The 17,608-nt window shown below is 38.5% G+C and overlaps 1 protein-coding gene across 11 annotated transcripts in view; it reads right to left on the minus strand.

Moving 5' to 3' along the window:
• Positions 1 to 16,916, minus strand: part of Bnc2 (basonuclin zinc finger protein 2) — a 413,108-nt gene extending 396,192 nt beyond the window's left edge. For 3 of the 11 annotated variants that reach the window (XM_078047674.1, XM_078047673.1, XM_078047675.1), the window contains exon 1: positions 16,757 to 16,897. In XM_078047674.1, coding sequence (XP_077903800.1) covers positions 16,757 to 16,759 — 3 coding nt within the window. In that variant the 5' untranslated portion in view covers positions 16,760 to 16,897. Of the gene's footprint in view, positions 1 to 16,756 lie in introns of all 11 variants that reach the window. The other 8 variants (XM_078047668.1, XM_078047669.1, XM_040285833.2 and 5 more) reach the window with 6 other exon arrangements.
• Positions 16,917 to 17,608: the final 692 nt, after the last annotated feature.

Raw genomic sequence — 17,608 nt, forward strand, 5'->3', positions numbered from 1 at the left:
AACTAGGAGCTGGGTGTGGTCGCACACATCTGTAATCCTAGTGGTGTAGGAGGCCGAGACAAGAGGATCACAAGTTCAAAGCCAGCCTCAGTAACTTAGCAAGACCCTCTCTCTAAATATTAAAAAGGGCTGGAGATATGGCTGAGTGGTTAAGCATATCTGAGTTCAATTCCCAATATCAAAACAAAAACAAACAAACAAAAAAACACCAAACTGAGGTTGTAGCTCAAGTGGTAGAACATTTGCTTAGTATGTGGGAGGCCCTAGATTCAATTCTCAGCCCTGAAAAAGGGGGAGGGAAAAAAAATAGCCTGACTATAGACATACATCATGCATCTTGCTTTAAACAAAAATCAGCTATCTTCACCCAATCATTTTCAATCCGGTCTGTTTTTATGACTGCATGATGCTCCCCTATACATAAACTATATCATTCACACTATAAAACACAAATGTAAAATGAGTGAAATAAAATTTCTAATATATTTCCCTACATATTATAGAATGATTTCTGCACACCCTATAGAGTGTTTACGATATCCTGGAAACCACTCTTCCAACTGAGCTAGGCATAAGCAGTTCAGGAAAGTGTAGCAGCAGATACTATAAATAACTATTAAATAACTAAGACCTGATAAACGCTGATGAAGAATCAGTTCAAAATCACAAGGACAATCGTATATATGTGAGTACACTCATCCATTTATTCAATAAATATCTGCCAAGTGTACCCTATCCAAAGCCAACACTGCTTTAGATAGAGGATATTCAACAATTAATAAGACAAAGGCCCCTCTTTTTATAGGCATGCCTCCTGGGGTGGGGGAGGCACAAATAACAACTATACACAAACAAAAAAGTTAAATATATTTGTAAACAGTGATATTTTAAATGCTACAAAAAGGGGAAAAAAAAAAACAGGTTAAGAAGTCATAAAAACCCAGAGTTCGGGACACTACAGGGAAGTTTATCAGGAAGGTCTCTCTGAAGAGATGACAATGGAGAGAAGCCCAGAATGAAACTGAAGGTAGGAGCCATGAGAAAAGTGTGGAAGAAGAGCATGGTTGCCAGAGGAAAACCACGTGCAAAGGGCTGGGGTAGATAAAAGCTTGGCAGAAGGAGCAGTGGTAGGAAAAGCTGTTGGAAAGGCAGTTACATATAGCATGTTCTCCCTGGTTAGGGCAAGGAGTTTGGGTTCTGTTGAAGGTGCTGAGATAAGTAAGTGATCCTTCCTTGGAGAGGAGTCGGTGCTGGGGGTGAGGAGAGGCCCGATTGGAAGACCAAGCCAGTGAGAAGATACTACAGTGTTCCAGGTAATGGTGTTTGGGAGCAGGGTGAGGACGGACGGCGGTGTTACTAAGCGGGTGGATCTGGAAGGCAGATATGACAGGATATGCACAGTAGATGCAGGGTACAAGAGGACACAGAGTTAAAAAGAGCCTGAAAAAAATGAGCTTTGGGGAAGCACCTAAAAATAAATCTAATGACACTCATTTGAACAGGTTCTTGGATTCCTTTTTTTTTTTTTTTTTGGTGCTGAACACAATGGCTGGTCCATGCTAAGTGCTAAGCATCCTTTCTCAATCACTGAGCTACATCTCAGCCCCTCAATGTAACTTCTATTTCTTTTGTTTTCATCAGTGTTCCACATTTCTTGTGTGGTTTCTCTGCTCTCTCCATCACCACCCTTCACTTTATTTTCCATTTAGACACCTTTTCAAACTTAAAATCGGGAATGTATTAAACACTATAGGTTTAAACAATGAAATTCTCACATTATACATTTGTACCTCAACTAACTGAAAATATGGAAATAAAGTTAAAAGTCAGACGAAACCTAAGGAAACCATGAAAACAAGTGGCTCCACCAACTTCCATCTTTCTGCCAACTATCAAGTGGAAGTTCAGTGTCTTTTTACCTCTTGTCTCACAACAAATTGTTCTTGATTTAAAAATGTTTTAAAAGACTGAAAATTTAAAAAATACATCTAATTGGAAGTTGCTGGAATCAACCAATGTGAAGTTAAGGGTAATTTTAACTTTTTGATTCTTTTTGGCACTCCTAAAATACTGCACTAAATAGATGTTGAAATATTAACACAGGGGCTGGGGATGTGGCTCAAGCGGTAGCGCGCTCGCCTGGCATGCTTGCGGCCCGGGTTCGATCCTCAGCACCACATACCAACAAAGATGTTGTGTCCGCCGAGAACTAAAAATAAATATTAAAAATTCTCTCTCTCTCTCTCCTCTCTCACTCTCTTTAAAAAAAAAGAAATATTAACACAATGTGAAGCATTATTAATAATCCTTAATACTAATTTTGACCCTAGTTTTATAAAAGAAAAGAGTCGCTGAAAAGTACCTTAAGAACTTTTCTGTCACACACACACAAAAAAAAAAACACATGCAGGGACTAAATATAACACTGCTCCTCTGAATTCTAAAGCAATTTATTTATCCCACCTATATATAAAACCAATCTCGGGTTAGGATATTTACCTACAAGGTACTGAATAATAGAAACTTCCTATACAAGGTATTTAATAGCTAGATTCAAAGGTGTTCTTATTTTTTTTTTCTTTTTAAATTATATACGTCCCTTTCTCTCTAGGAAACTATTGTTTTATCCCGCTGCTTTCACCTGCCCATACACACACCACGTTACATGCAAGGTAGTAGCATGAAGTATCCTCAAGAAATTAAAAATGAGTGAAATGAGGCTACCATCTGCATTACACCCATAAAAAAACCTAACAGATGCAAAGTCACCTTAACAAGTAGCTCCCAGGACAATTGACTAATATCTGTTTGAGAATATTAACATATCTAAAGAAAAAGGAATTCATCAGAAAGGGGAATGGGAAGGAGAAAAAAAAAATAAAGAAGAGTAAATGCTGTCAACGCTTGGGAAGCACAGCACAAGAGGAGTCCGAAGAATGCACTGGAAGCAACAGAGACCACGGAAAGCTTCCTACGGGGACAGGAAGCTCTCAAGTCTCCCCATGCCCAACCTCAATATTCTCTGCATGAATTCCAAGCTCATAAAGTAATAAGCCACATTTGGCTTATAATTTGAATCCCTGCTTAAATTTGCCTGCAGAGATTGGGCTAATCATGCCAATCTGCATACATGAATATGCTCCTCGTATGGTACACAGATACATACCTGTTCTCATGACACCTGTGTATGTGTGTGCAATCTCTCCCCCTAAAGTCAGTGAACAAAGTGAGCCCCTAATGGACATCTCTTTCAAAGGTATGATGATAACATTATGTTTCTAAGCATATGAAGACCAGAGGTAGTTGGCAGACATGGTTATTCTTTTAAAATAATGAATACCCTCCTGCCAATGAATTTTGTTTTCATTATTAGTTTTATAGCTTTTACTTCACCTGTAATACCCATAGCACCTAATAGAGTATCACATATACTATAGAAACTCAAGTGCTTGTTGAATTGTTACATTCAACAAATAATTAAATAACTAAAACTGTGTTACACTTTGAAAAATGAGGCAACTCTCAAACTCCTATGTCTATCTCAATATACAACTAGAACACAATAGCCTAACAATTTTAAAAGCATCTCTTATTTTTACCAAATCAGTACACCATAGCCTAATGTTGTCTCATGTAAATCTGCAATGTTATTTTATATATGGTAAGTAAACATTTACTTGCTTGTTGTGAGACTTATAATATTGATATATCTGTATTTCAGAAGTACCATTTGATAATAATACTAATAAACACTGGATCATACACTCACTATTCATCTATGGCATGCACAAATATACCAAAACTACAAAAAGCATGTACAGATATTACTTACTGCTGTGTGAGAGTACATCAGTGTTAAACTCTTGCCTCCCTCACCCTCAAAATTCAGTAAACCCTGCAATTCTGTTCCTACTCTCCCCCATGAGGAAGATAGGAATGACCTGTTTCTCACAGAGGCTTTTTTTTTTTTTTTTTTTTTTTTTTTTAAAGAGAGGGTCTCTCTAAGTTGCCTGCAGGCTGATCTTGGAACTCCCAGGCTCAAGTGATCCTTCCATCTCAGTCTCCCAAGAAGCTGGGACTACAGTCACATGCCACCACACCAGGCATCTCATGGACACTCTTGACACATATTCATTATACACTGACTTCATTAGATCTAATTACAGTCATCTAGGTACACAAAAATGTGGTGTCATTGACTGGCTGCTGTCTCTACATACAAGTGAAGCTACATTGACCTGTGTATAGACATAAGTCCTTTATGTGAAACTATTTCTAGCAAAGGACATCTAGTACTGTGAAAAACCTGGCTTAAGACCTGGCAGAATTTTGAGTCTTAGAAAGTCTCTACTTTTTACTGTCATATAGAGTTAATGCCCTTTGAAGCAAAAATATTTGTCTATCAAAAACCAATTCAAGGGCTGGGGTTGAGGCTCTGTAGTGCACATGTGAGGCAGTGCATTCGATCCTCAGCACGACATAAAAAATAAGCAAATAAAATAAAGGTAGTGTGTCCATTTATAGTCAAAAATATTTTTTTAATTCAAAAAAGTGTTTTTTCCCAATCACCACTTTCAATGAGAAAAAAATCTGAACCATCACATTGTACTTCCAGAAACATACCTGTTAGGAGAAGTGTTGAAAGAAGGAACTTCCCTAATCCACTAGATAATGAAATGTGTATTACAAGGAGATTAGATACCACAGGATGGAAAACTGAATGGCCTTTGTGTGGCTGTATGGTTTTAATTATATTACTTATGCCCCAAACCAAATAAGATATCAATAGCTACACATTATTAAGTCAGTCCACATACATATATGTACATGTCAAAACATGCTAAAAATAACATAAAATATTCATATTTTGTTTAACAGGTATAAATACGTCATATGGTATAATAAAATTTGTATACACCCAAAAATCATGTGTATGGTAACTATAAAATTTTGTCCTATCAAATTTTATAAATGATTTAAATGCTTTATAGAAAATTCAAAAGTAAAAAAAGTTAATCCTCAAAATATGTCATGAGATATTTTAAATTGGCTAGTTACTGTTAACAAATTTAAATATTTGTGAGGAAAAAAATACATACTCTCCATACATAAATTTAATCACTTAGCCATCTAATTAATAGCTCATGCCAAACAGTGAAACTTTTGTCTAAAGTAACTGTCACAAGGTCAAAAACAGACAATGCAATTAAGACCTGAATGGCCCATCAGAATACTAGAAAAGCAATTACTTAGATGGAAATAAACTTCGGTCTTGATTAGAATGAATAAGAAGAAAACTGGAATTTTACAAGAACAAATATTTCTTTTAATTCAACAATAGTAAAACATAGCTTCCTCCAAATTAAGTTACCTTTCATTTGCTCTTCAATTTCTCTAATTCAATGATGTAATATCTTAAAAATTTACCAAATAGATTGCAAAATGAGCTCTTTCGAAACATGTCGTGCCAGATATGAATGTAGTTATTTATTTAAAACTTCACTGGACAGGTTATTTTGGGTTTGGAGATCATACAATAATTTTTAGTTTTATCTCTGTTGGTGTTTTTCTAGTCATGACGGGATGTCTAGGAAGACAAATTTTCTCAATAATGGTTTTTTCCCCCCTTTCCTTTTGAGGTATTTATAAAACCAAAAACAATTATTTCTACGCACTTAATTCCACCTCCAGGGCATGCAGTATGTCTGTTATCATACAGAACACCTAGAATGCTTTTAAACTCAATGATAATTAAGAAACATCAAAGTAAAACCTGGTTGTTTCACAGGGAACTAGGAGCTATCATCTTTTGGCTACTGAATGACATATTTCTTATCCGCTGGAGTACCACCAAGCGTTTTTACCTAAACAGTAGACTGCACTTTCTTAATGTAGTCTTTACTCTGCTGAAGACCAGATAAATTTGACCTTTAAGTGTAAATTGCAAAAAAAAAGGAAAGTAAGAATACACATATGAAGCTATATCAAACTTAAAAACTTCTGCATGACAAAAGCAATGGAAGTAAGCAATAGAGGACAGAGAATCTACGAATGGGAGAAAATATTTGTCACCTAACATTTCTGATAAGAGATTAATATCCAGAATCTATAAGAAATTCCTACAACTCAACACACACACACACACACACACACACACACACACACACACACAAATCTTGTTAAAAGATGAACAAAAAGGGCTGGAGTTGTAGCTCAGTGATAGAGTGCTTGCCTAGCATGTGTGAGGTACTGGGTTCGATCCTCAGCACACATAAAAAGGAATAAATAAAATAAAGGTATTGTGTCCATCTACAACTAAAAATAAATAATAAATAAATTTTTAAAAAGATAGACAAAATGCTGCAAGTGGTGATATATGCCTGTAGTCTCAGCTAATCAAGAGGCCAAGGCAGGAGGACCATTTAAGGCTAACCTAAGCGATAAAGCTGCCTCAAAAAAAAAAAAAAAAAAAAAGACAAAGGACTTGCATAGGTATTATTCCAAAGATACATGAGTAGTCAAAGACCATATGAAAAGATACTCAGCATCACTAATTTTCAAGGAAATATAAATCAAAACCACAAGAGAGGTCATCTCACACCTGTTAGAACTGCCACTATCAAAAAATACATGTTAGGATGTGGAGAAACTAGAGCCCTTGAGCACCAAAGGCAGTAGTGTAAATGATAAAGCTATTATGGAAAACAGAATGGAGGTTCCTCAAAACATTAAATACCGGACTACCACGTGATCCAGCAATTCCACTTGGAGGTATTTATTTATCCCAAAGAATTTAAAGCAAGATACAGAAGAGATTTATATGCCTATGTTTACAGCAGTGTCTATAACAGTAGCCAAGAGGTAGAAGCAAGCTAAATGACCATCTCCAAATGAACACATAAAGAAAAGTTGTGGGGCTGGGGATGTGGCTCAAGCGGTAGTGTGCTTGCCTGGCATGCGTACGGCCTAGGTTCGATCCTCAGCATCACATACAAACATTGATGCTGTGTCCACCGAAAACTAAAAAATAAACATTAAAAAATTCTCTCTCTCTCTCTCTCTCTGTCTCTCTTTAAAAAAAAAAAAAGAAAAATTGTGTGTTGGTGTTTGTTTATGGAATATTATTCTGCTTTATAAAAGAAAATTCTGTCATGTTACAACGAGGATGAGCCTTCAGGATATTTTGCTAAGCAAAATAAGCCTTCACGCACGTGTGCACATGCACACACATAATTACTTTATGATTCCACTTATATGAGGTATTTGAAGTAGTCAAATGCTTAGAAACAGAAAATAGAATACTGGTTGCCAGGAGCATGGAGAACAGGAAAAGGGAGCTGCTGTTATTGTACAAGGGCCACAAAATTTTAGCATTTGCAAAATACAAATATTCTAGAGATCTGTTGCACAATAATTTGGAGTTAATACTATTATAAGGTATGTTAAAAAATTATTAAGAGGGTAAATTTTATGTTATCTTTATGGCAGTCAAAAATTGTTCAGTAAACTGCTAGGGAATCGAGAATAGTTAAAATAATTTTGTAAAAATTTAGAAGACTCACTTCTAATTGTAAAACTTAATATACTAATCAAGACAATGTGGCACTGAAACAAGGATAGATACACAGATCAATGAAATTGTGTAGAAATTCCAGAAATAAACCTAACATCTGCAGTCAATTAATTTTCAACAAGGTATATGACAAATTCCATGTAGAAACAAATTTTTTTTCAGTACTGGGGATTATTTGTACTAGGGGGAGGGCACTCTACCACCAAACCACATCTCCAGCCCTTTTTATTTTATTTCTTAAAAAAAAAAAAATGGTACTAGGGATGGAACTCAGGGGTGCTGTACCACTGAGCTACATCCTCAGTCCTTTTTATTTAGAGACAGGATCTCGCTAAATTGCCTAGACTAGCCTTGAACTTGCAATCCTACTGCCTCAGCCTCCCAAGTAGCTAGTACTACAAAGAATCACCTTTTCAACAAATGGTGCTGTAAAAGACATCCACACTCCAGAGGATGAAGTTGGGCCCTACTTCACACTAAGTACAAAAACTAACCTAAGTCTGCCCTGAAGAAGTTCAAACTGTAAGATACTTAGCAGAAACCACAAGTCTACACTTCATAATCTTGAGTTAGACAATTCTTAGCTAGCATATTTAAAGTAAGAACAATGAAAGAAAATAGGAAATTTAGACTCCAAAATTTAAAACTTCTGCAACTCAAAGAACACCATCAAAAAAATAAAAAGCCAACCCACGGAAAGGGAGAGAGTATGTACAAATCTTACATCCTAAAGAACTGTTATCAAAAGTCTTACAATTAAAATATAACCCTAATGAAAAAGTCACAGAAAAGATATACAAATGGCCAGTAAGCACTTGAAAAAAATGTTCAGCCTCACTAGCCATCAGGAAATGCAAATCAAAACCACAAGAAGATACTACTTCACAGCGCTCCAAGATGATTAAAATAAAAAGACAGATACTAACAAGTGTTGGAGAAGATGTACAGCAACTCGAAGACTCATAAACTATTGGTCGTAATGGAAAATGTTGCAGTTGCATTGGAAAACAATTTGGCAGATCCTCAAAAATCAAAAACACAGTTGCAATATGACCCAGTGATTCCATTCTGTAGATCTACATCCAAGAGAATGGAAAACATATGTCTACAAAAAATTTGCACATAAATGGTCACAGCAGCATTACTCAGAACAGCCAAACACTGGAAATGACCCAAAATGTTCACCCATTGATGAATAAATAAGTGGTATAGCCATCCAACAGAATTTTATTAATATACACTTTCTAGATGAATTACATCTAAAGTAAAAATTTTAAATTGCTATGATTATTTAGTCCTACCACATTAAATATAAAATGCCTCAATTGAAAAGAAACTTAGGACTTACCAAATTCAATTGTTTTGCCATTGAGTGAATGGAAGATCTCAAATGTAATGGGATAAAATGGGGGCATGAGTGATCACCCCATCCTAGGCTGCTCTCACACCTGAGCAAGCCTGCACAGTCAGCTGCACAGAGATCCTGAGTGGATAAGGAATAGGCACAGGATACCACTAAGGAGCACTCCCGGCATGTGTTCCTTTCTCTTTAATTACCACATATTTTATCCTAGATTTTGAGAGTTTTGGGGGATTGGAGAGGTTAAAATGATAACTTTCAGTTTCATAAGTTCCCCTTTTCCTCTTCTCTTATCACCACACAAACAATAACGAATGGAAACTGAACTACTAGAAGGAGGAAGGTTAAGATATTCTTGCCTTTTGTGTGGGAAAGATGATCAGGGAATATTCATTTGAATATAATACACATAGTACTTCAACCCACAGGCCAACAGAAGGGGACATGGCCCTAGGCTTTCTGGGCACTTAGCTGTCTTTACTGAAGAGGTTTGTCTGGAAGGAATCATCCCACCTGCAGGAAGGGGTATGAAAAATATCTCATGTCTCTTCCCTGAAACAAAGATAATAGCCCTACAATACTTTCACAAGACACCAGGATAGCTTAGGACAGACTGTTTCAGGTACAACTATTAAAAAGTTAGCCTTGGACTGGGGAGGTAGCTCAGGGGTGGAGTGCTGACTTAGCATTCATAAGGCTCTGGGTTCCATCTCCAGCACCACGGGGGTGGGCATGGGGTGGGGAAGGCAAAAAGTAGCTTTGGCTAAGAATGTTAGGGTCAAATAAAAATTATAGACAATTAGAGGGGTTTAGTACTATTATTAAGACATTTCTTTTTTGTTTTGGGAAAAGGTCTCACTGTGTTGCCCACAGTCTGGCCTCCAACTCCTAGGCCCAAGGGATCCTACTGCCTCAGTTTCCCTGGAAGCTGGGATTACAGATACATGCCACCACTCAGGATTCTCATTAAAATACTTGAAAAGTTATTAGAGAGCCCCCAAGAGAGTCTGGGAAACTTAAAAATAGTTCATTAGGAAAGCAAAAACATTTTATTCATCGTCGGTAACAAAAATTTTCCTAGTTAAAAATAGTAAACTCTGAGGTAAAGAGAGAACGTAGGATAATTTACCCTTTTCTGTTGAAATGTATTAAGAACTCTTAAAAACAGTTTTATTAATCTTCTAAGGTGTTTTAATATTTTCCAAGCCCAAATCTGCAGATACTTGTATTTATTATGATTTTAAAATGATCCTATGGTCCTCCCTTTTCTCCTTTATATCAAGGCAGCTAGGCAAATGCATTCATAAAGAGCCAAGTGATAACACCAGGCTCTGCTGGAGGGAAATAAAAAATGGGGACTCTGTCGCATAGGAAAATTAATAGGCTATATTATTTGTACACTGATTTTAAAACCTACATACAACCTCTATGAAATATCTTTTATTTTTAAGTTATGAAAAATTATGAGAATTACTAACAGAACCATGGTTGTGTTGAGATGATTCAGTCCATACAAAAAATAGTTACAATATTCTAGTCATCAGAGATATTGCTTTTGTTCTCTGAAAAATTAAAAAAAAAGAAAATAATACTTTTCATTGCTGTCAAACCTATTCAATTTTCCCCTCAAATGAAGTTTAGATGAAAACAATGTGACTGACAAGCTCCGCACAGGCAAATCTTGGCAACCTTCAACTCTGTCTATCTCCTTGGCCTGTTAAGCAAAATTCCTTCACAAACTGTTGGTCTTTGCAATAACTCCTACAAAGCTCGTTACTGCCAGTGTCGCCGTATCCCCCATGTTGTGCATTTATCCCTGGGATGCATATCAACATGTGGCACATGTCCTTGACATGCACAGAAGAGCTGCACCCCAGGACAGCAGCATGCACGACAATAGTGTCGATTCTTACTTCTTTATGGTTGCTGGGATGTAACCGAGAAATCTAATAACTGTGACAGTGGGGCCTTTCGGTTTTTCCTTGCCTTTCCAGACAGTGAAGCTGCACAGACACTAATGAAAGGTTAAATGAATAGGAATAGCTGACAAGAGGTACAATAAAGAAGGAGCTTGGTAATCCACAGACACTGAGCAGAGATCCTTGGCTCAAGCAGAGAAAGGACAGCACATCGTCGAGCCACAATATTTAAAACAGCTTGCTATACACAGAGGCTTTTGTGTCTGGGTACACGTCTGGCTTTGGACTAAAAAAAAAAAGATACTGAAAAGGAATTTCAGCATGGGGCACTTTGGCAAATGTAAGGTCATAATAAGAGAAAAATGTTTTGTGTGGGTTGTTACATCTTTGTACTAAACACAAAAAAGCAGAGACTATGAACTCGTGAACCTTAAGTTCCAAGACAATACTGTACATTTTGACAACTATGAAATACAGTATCTAGAAGGCTGGCTTGATGAGATTCCCACTGCTAAGATATATATGCAGTGACTCATTTAGAAAAGTTCCACATTCTGCCTTCCTTGTGGAAGAATTCCTGATAACTAGAGTTCTAGTCTTTATAATGAATGTGATTTGTTACAAATACAACCAAAATTCTCAAGTCATTCCACTCTCCAAAACTTCCCAGTAGTTCTTATAAGGAAACTGAACTTACCATGCTAGTAATTTGTAAACTATAAGGCAAACTCTTTGCAATTTTAAGTTACAACAAATGGAAAATGGCCTTAACTCGAATTCTTAATTTTGGACAGTTTTTTATTGCCATTGCCCTTCTCACTGTACCTTGAGAGGTTGTATTCCTTGGGGGAATAACTCATTTTAAATTATTATAGCAAAAACATTTTAAATCACCAAGAAAAAAAAATGCTGTAGAATGTCCAGGGGAAAATAAAACAAAAGGAATAAAATTGACATTTCCATGTCATTTTTTTAAAAGAGAGAAAAAAAAAGGTTATATCTCTGCTGTGGCAAAAACTTGAAAAATGATGTATCTGTAATATCGTTCTTATGAATATGCATAAGTTAGAATACAGGATCACACAAATGGAAAAGGATACTGAGAACATGTTTTAAAACAAGGGGAGTTCTTTGAACAGCTAAATTAAATTATAGCTGAACTTTTGAGTGTACTGAGGGTTCTAATAAGTAACAAATAAAGACTTTTATTGGCTAGCAACATAATGAGAGCTACTGTGCAAAAGATTTTTTAAAAAGACAAATCTGGGTAGTTCATCTCACTGGAATATATTATTTACTTAAATTATAAATAAATTTGTCCAAAGTAATGCTCTTAGAAACTAATATATACATATTAAAGAGCAATTATGATCAATGACTCTTATATAAACATCACACATTTTCATGGAAAGATAAATAAATGTGAAATTGAATAATAAATACCAAATTTAAAACAATTTAAGTCCTATATTTTAAATTTAACTTACTTATTTATCCCTAACTTATCAGTTTTACACATGACATGAAACACTTATTTGAACAATTTTCTCTCCAGAATATAGCAGCTGTATAGAGAACTATTTCAAACACATCACATACAGAAAAGGAGTTGTCCCCAATAAACAGAACTAACATATTCTGCTCTCAGTGATTTGGTGGAAAGTCACTTTAATAGAACTTTGAAGGTTGTTCTTCCAACATGAGAATAACTCCTTCAGTTGATAGAACAACAATCAAAAGTTAGGCAAACCAGAACATATAAAATATATTTGATTACATTTGCCTAATCTTCAAATGATATGAAAGGTGGAACCCTAGAAAGATTAACTGATTCCTTAATTGTTCTTATAGAAAGGTCTGTTGCTCTGTCACCGCTAAAATACACATATAAAAAATAACCGCACCTCCAAGCCTAAACTCTGAGCCAGTATTCATTACCTACTCTTTCTGTACAACATTCTGATTGCCAGAGTGCTTTTTATTTACCCTTAAGTATATCTAATAAAATCATGAGGCTCCCTCTAGCTCTTCAGAGAGGAGTTTACTAACCAATGATCCTATATAATTCCTATCCAACAGGAAAGATTTGAGGAGGCTGTCCCCCCTTCCACAAGAAATGTTTTCAACTCTGTTTCTTGTCAGGATGTAGATGGTAAATGAGACCATCTGTGGAGGAATTCAGAAAGTACTGCTCCTTATGTATGCAGCAAGTTAAGAATCTATTAATCACTTCCAACCTAAATGTTAGATACTAAATTCTACCATTGTAACCTGCTTAAACTATGTATACATTCCCAATTAGATTTACCTATCTCGTACAAAATTAATCTTAATTTCAAAAGCAAATAACGTGAACATCCACAAAAATTCAAATTTGTGATCTGGTCTCATTTAAAAGTGTACATTTAAACACAAAATCTCAAAAAAAAAAACATTAACAGTGTATTTGTGGAGTTTATATAAAACAAAGATTCTGATGGTAATTTGTAGAAAACATTTTCATGTACCATAATATTTATACACCACACTGGTAATGACTTTTTTTATTGTTTAATCTTTTCTGCAATTCAGTATTGAATATTTGGGGATGTAGTTATTTAGAAGACTATAAATAATATAGTTGAAGTATATCATTGATATTTAGTCCATCTTACAATAGCCATAAAAGCCACACAGTCCACTGGCAAATCACTCCAAATAAGTGAATATGAACAATGCTAAATCAAACTCATACTCGCTGAGGCCATCTTACAAACACTTAAGGAATATTTAAAGTAGTATTCAACTTTAAAATTTAAAGGAAAGGAAAACCACTAACTTCAAGTCATCACCTATTTTGGACTCCCTTAAAATAAGAAATATTCCCAGGAACAACAACAAAAAGAATAGCTGCCTCTACCCCACCCCCACCCCCCGCCCCTTTTTGCGCCAGTGTCCAATTTCTTCTTTTCTGAACAGCTGTATTATCCAACTTAAGTTGCTCTGCTAATTTCAGTCCCACAAGGACTAACTTGGAAGGCAAAAAAATACAAGAAAAGATCAATTTGCTGGGAAAGATCAAATGAGAAAACTGTGGGGACAGCACCAGGTCAGCGTGTGGAGAACTAAGCAGACCTGTTCTTCATTAACTGCGGCTCTCTGGGGATGTCACACACTACCTGTCCGTGGGCTTTATTGAACCGCCTAACCCGCCTCTCTGTTCCATTCTTCTGGGCCCAAGTGAATCATATCCTGCTGCTGACAAGTTAGCAGGGGACTGCGGCTGCAACATGAAAGTACTTTTCTTTCTTGTCTAAATCAGGCAGATTTTTGAAAAGACGACACAGCATTGACTCGTGACATGGCAAGATGAAACGAGAGGTCTGGGCCGGTCGTGGAGCTGTGCAGATAAAAGTAATCAAATGACACTCCTGGAATGCAAATTGGCATTCTTGACTGCAGCAATTGCACAACCATGAAACATCCCTGACAGCAAGCAAGATTAGGACAAAATGTTATGTAAAGCACTGAACTCAAAAACTCTCACTTGAAAATTCAAACTGTAACACTTACATTTTAATATAGCAAGAGTCAGCTCTGCTTTTGTCTGCTTCTTTTTGTAATCACATATCCCTGCTTGACAGATATCTTACATCTCAGGTAGAAGGAAAAAATCAGGTATTAGGAATGAATGTACTATTGCCATTAATATTTTAATATTTTTAAAATCACATGATGTTGATTCTTCAAAGTTTTACATGTAAACACAGAACCTAACTTACTATTCTGAGGGGTGGGGGGCAGTATTTCAGACCATTCTGACATGATACACTAAATAAAAGTTCACATTCAGGCTAACTTCCCTCAGGTGAAGAAATTCCTGTGACTTTGGTAAAGTGATTAGCAATCTGGATTTTGAATATACTGCTCTCCGGGAACAGGACCAGTAGCTACAACTAAGAACTTCATTAAGACTGAACAGTTTAAATGAAACAGCTACAAATATGATATAAAACACAGGACTCTCTAAAGGTTCACAAGGGATTTTTGTGTGTGATTCCAAAGGGTGAAAGAAGTTCTATTTACTTGTACAGGGTCTCACTACTCGCATACATCTTCAGATCAGACACACTAAGTAATGGTGCCAGAAATAAATTCCACCCAATGCATGGATATGTGTGTGCACAGTAACATCTGAAACTGCAGAATACAAAAACACTGGATGACAAATGGGATTAGCCACTGCTCAAAATGATTAGTATATGGGAAAAGATGTGTAGACAAATAGTGATATTGGCTAGGGGAAAAGAAAACTAACATCTACAACTGGCTTTTACCGATGTTCTTGTGTAAAATGCCGTTAGAAGAGAATCTCTCTAGCTCTAAGCAGATACATTTAATATTTTGTCCTGATGCCTCACTTAAACACAGGTTCCCACAACTGCAACTGTCCACGAAGTACATAAAAAAAATAATAAAACAGGCCACTTTCTGCCACTTTAATCCTGGGTACACAGGATTATTTTATGATGTCTTTTGTACATCAGTTTTACAACAGCTTGACTCTAGGGTAAATGGGAACCATCATAAATCGCACGCTGCTTTCAAAACCACTTTAATTTCTGTCAGCGTTACTGTAACCACAGTCTTGGGCGCATGCTTTTTTTTTTTTTTTTTTTTTTTTTTTTTTTTTCCTGGTGCCTGCATTTGACAGTCGCATCTCCTACACTCCAGTTGTGACTTTGATCACTGAAACAAGAGATGTCACATTAGGGGGAAGGGAAGAGGGAAAAAAAATGCCAACCCGCTATCACCCTTTTTCTTATATATTCTATCTACACACGGAACACAGCATATCAGATTCCCAAGTGGGGGTAACAATAGCAACGCTGGGTGGAAGCAAACTAAAAGGAAGGGAGTGGTCAAGCCCCATTTCTAACAAATCACTTCCCCGAAAGCGGACAGAGCTGCTCATCACCAGGCTAACTAATTGCACGCTTCCTCGCTACAGAGAAGCCGCTTGGTGTAGAAGGGCTGTGCTGGATGGAGTCTCGCTTCGTGATGCCATTCTATTTCTTCCACCACTTGCACTCGGAACTTATTTTTAATCTTAGCTCACCTCACAGGAGATTTCGCCTAGTTTTGTTTTGAACCTTTTTTTTTTTTAAGTTCGGCCCCCTCCCCGGGCCCCAAATCTCACCCTCCAGCCAATATGTAAGTAAAACAAGTCGGCTTCTTTAGAATTGCACTTTGGAAAAACATATCTAGGGTTGATTTTGCTGCCCTGCGTTTTGCACGTTCTTCATAAAACCTGCAGGAGCATTTCCTACCATCCTCACAAAGGGAGGGTTCCGAGCGCGAAGCAGAGGGGAGGGGATGAGCCAACGTGCTGGGGCTGGTGGCTGTGCCCGCGCGGCACGGCGCCCAGCGCGCTCTGGCACCCACGCCCAGCCGCCGGTCCCTCACACACCGGCAAGTTGTAAAAAGTTATCGCGGGTCCCAAGCGCTTTCCCCTCCTCCCAGAGCTCTTCCAGCGCTCCATTCATCCCCCGCGTCCTTTCCACTCGGTCCCCCCAAGCTGGTCCCCAACTCCCTAGAGCCTCCCGCTAGCCAGCTGCTCACCTTCGCTCGGAAGCCGCGAGAGGGACGAACTTAACCAGCCCCCCAACAAGCACTCACACCCTCCCACCTGGAACTCGCCTCGGAAACTTGGGGCCAAGTTTAGTGGAGGATTTGGGAGCACAGCAGGGGCCAGGTTGGACTAGGGCTTTTCTCTCCTACCCGCACTCCTCAGCGCCCCCCTCCACCTCACGCCGCTGGACTGGAGGAAAACACGGCCCCGGGTGGTCCCGGTGGCGCTCGGGCGCCCGGGTCATTTCTTACGAAGTCTAGAATAAAAAGGAAAGGAGGCTGGAAACTTCTTACCATCTCGGCATGCTGGTTGTCAAGTGCAGCCCCCGCCTCTTGGTCTCCTCTTAGCGGCCGTGCCTGGACCAGCCCCTCGGCCGCCTCTCGCTCCTTCTGTCTCGGCCTTTCTTTCCCTCCCCCTCCCGATTTCCTTCGGGCCGCCGCTCTCGCCGCCTCCGCCACTCCCCGCCCGCCGCCCGCGCGCGCCCTCGCCGCGGCCCCTCTGCGCTCAGGTGACTGATTTACACACGCGCCCAGGGTCGCGCTCGCTCCCCAAGTCCGAGCCTGTTGACTTCCCTCGGCTCCTCCTCGGGCCGAAAAAAAAAAAAAGAAAGAAAAGAACGGACTGTCCCAGGAGGGGGCTGCTCGCGGGAGGAGGGGTGGGGGAGACCAGCGGGCGAGGTGACCTAGCGCGGCTCTGCAAGCCCCACAAGTTTTTCCTCTCTGCAAAATTGTCGTGACTACAATGTTGCTTCCTTTTTGCAAAGTATAAGGTTCGTTTTGTTGTTGTTTGTCCTCAGTTTTCTAGGGGTTTCGTGAAGGAGATGTATATTTCTCCCTCCCACACCACCCTGTTACTTTTTTCTTTCTTTTTTTTTTTTTCCTTTGCTTTTTCCGGGGATGGAAAAACAACTTTGGCGCCCCCCGGGGGGTGCGGGCGTGGAGGTAGAGGTGGCAGCTAGCTCCCAGCTGTCAAAAGGGGGAGGAGGGAGGAGACAAGGCAAGGCTCCGGAACGCCTAGGAAAGGGCGCGAACTTTATTCCGACTGCAGCAAACCGCCTCAGCTCTTTCTTTTTCGGACACTCGCCGGTCCTCGTCCCCTTTGACCAGTTACTTCTACCCAACCGCCGCCGCGCCCCCGCCTCTCCT

Source organism: Ictidomys tridecemlineatus, chromosome 4, assembly GCF_052094955.1.
Source record: "Ictidomys tridecemlineatus isolate mIctTri1 chromosome 4, mIctTri1.hap1, whole genome shotgun sequence".
NCBI classification, from domain to species: domain Eukaryota; kingdom Metazoa; phylum Chordata; class Mammalia; order Rodentia; family Sciuridae; genus Ictidomys; species Ictidomys tridecemlineatus.